At 39.3% G+C, this 2,003-nt stretch overlaps 1 protein-coding gene across 1 annotated transcript; it reads left to right on the top strand.

Annotated features, from left to right (window-relative positions):
* The first annotated feature begins 497 nt into the window (after positions 1–497).
* On the top strand, positions 498–770 carry LOC134391561 (transcription and mRNA export factor ENY2-like). The gene has a single exon (XM_063115547.1). The coding sequence runs from the start codon at positions 498–500 to the stop codon at positions 768–770; it is 273 nt and encodes a 90-aa protein (XP_062971617.1).
* Positions 771–2,003: the final 1,233 nt, after the last annotated feature.

The following is a 2,003-nucleotide window of genomic DNA, read 5'->3' as shown; positions in this document are numbered from 1 at the left end:
ACCCCAGTATGGTACAAGGGTACTTCAGAAAGTTGTGGAAAAATGTAATGGAAAGACAATACAAACCTTTCCATGAACTTTTTGAAGGACTCTCATATTTTTGTTATTGCATCCCAAACAAACTAAGACACTGACTATGGCTTAGAAAGTTCCATTTGGTCTGATCTCATCTTGTACCCTTTTCTCACTTGCTCACTGCACACAAGCCATATCACCTTCATTTTATTACTAAAACCACCAACTGTATTCCTACCTCAGGGCCTCTGCACTTGCTGTTCCCTCTGCTTCAAATGCCCTTCCACCCAGCTTTTCCTATGGCTGGCTCCTTCTCATCATTTCAGTCTCAGCTCCAATGTCACCTCCCTAAAGAGGCCTTCCCTGACCATCCCATCTCACCTGTGGTTCATGATCTCAATACCCTGTGTTATTTTCTCCATATGTTCATCTGTCTAAAACTATCTTGCAAAGTCCAGGTAAGACAGCCCTCACCTGCAGTGATGGTGGTTAGCAAGATGAACAAAGATGCGCAGATGAGAGCGGTGATTAACCAAAAGTTGAAAGAAACTGGAGAAAGAGAACATCTCAAAGAGTTGCTGAGAGCTAAATTAATTGAATGTGGCTGGAAGGATCAGTTGAAGGCACACTATAAAGAGGTAATTAAAGAAAAAGGACTAGAACACGTTACAGTTGATGACGTGGTGGCTGAAATCACTCCAAAAGGCAAAGCCCTGGTACCTGACAGTGTAAAGAAAGAGCTCTACAAAGAATAAGAATGTTCCTTGCTCGGCATGCTAGCCTTTAAGATTGAGTTAGATTGTGTTGTTCTGTGGTTTTATTTCTGAAAATAAAACTTGCCATAAATTAGAAATAAAAAAAAATAAAAATTAAAAAAATTAAATTATCTTGCTTATTTACTTACTTGTTATTTTTTTGTCTCCCCTTTCTAGATTACAACCTTCCTGAGTTCAGGGACTGTGTCTGTCTTATTCACTGCTCCATCCCCATGTCTACAACAATGTTGGCACAGAGTAGGCCCTTGATAAATACTGTTTTTAATAAATGGATGAATTTTTTTTTTTAAAAAACAGTCTTGACTCTTAGAAGTCTGCCAAAGTTTATAATTTTCTTGTCTAGAATCCCAAAAAGCAAGCAAAACAGAATTTTAGATTTAAATAAAAGCTTATTCTAGCATATTTAATGCAGAAATCACCAAATGTACTTAATTCTATGAGTTATGTTCTATTACAGGTAAGCAGTTTTGCTTACCACATAGGCTCTTTAACCTAGATATAATAACATAATAGGAATTAGAGCCTTAATACAAGTTGCCAAGTGTCATATTTTTATATAAAACAAGCCCCCAGGAATTTGGAAGGGAGCCTGATACTCATAGTTCAAAGCTTTCAGATCCATTTGTACGTGGCCATGCTAAGGGAAGGCTATCCTCCAGGCTATTCCTATGGACAACATAGAAAGCCAGGAACTTTTCCTAAGCTCTTCGATTACAACCCAGTGAAAATAAAGTGCATAGGAAGAATACTCAAGGCAATCAATATAGCCCCTTTAAGGGACAAATGCTTCCAAACCACGAGGAGAAGGGTACAAGTTTCTGGTAAGTTCTATTTCTAGATGGTTTATTCAGCAATTTGAAGGTTTTATAGAGTTGTACCAGTATTTTCATTACTAAATTCTTACAGTTGGAAGGAACAGGAAAAATAATTAACCTTAGGCTACCACCCTCCCTAGTGCTGCTGCAGAAGGTAGTGGCTGAACAACTTAAAAGGCTCAGTGCCTAGGGCTCCCAAAGACAGTGTCATGCTGTGTCATAGACAGCCCAGGACAGAAGAGGGGGAGAGCCCAGGAGCTGGGGTAGGTCTGGGCATGTACAGAACACAAGGTCCTAGACAGCACACGTTAGAGAGCAAGGAACACTATCTTCTCTTGGAGCTTTTTGTTACCTCTGCTTTTCATCTTCACAAAATGTGGTCTGTAAAGTCCTGGGT

This window comes from Cynocephalus volans, chromosome 12 (genome assembly GCF_027409185.1).
Source record: "Cynocephalus volans isolate mCynVol1 chromosome 12, mCynVol1.pri, whole genome shotgun sequence".
NCBI classification, from domain to species: domain Eukaryota; kingdom Metazoa; phylum Chordata; class Mammalia; order Dermoptera; family Cynocephalidae; genus Cynocephalus; species Cynocephalus volans.
This window is presented reverse-complemented; position numbering and strand designations above follow the sequence as displayed.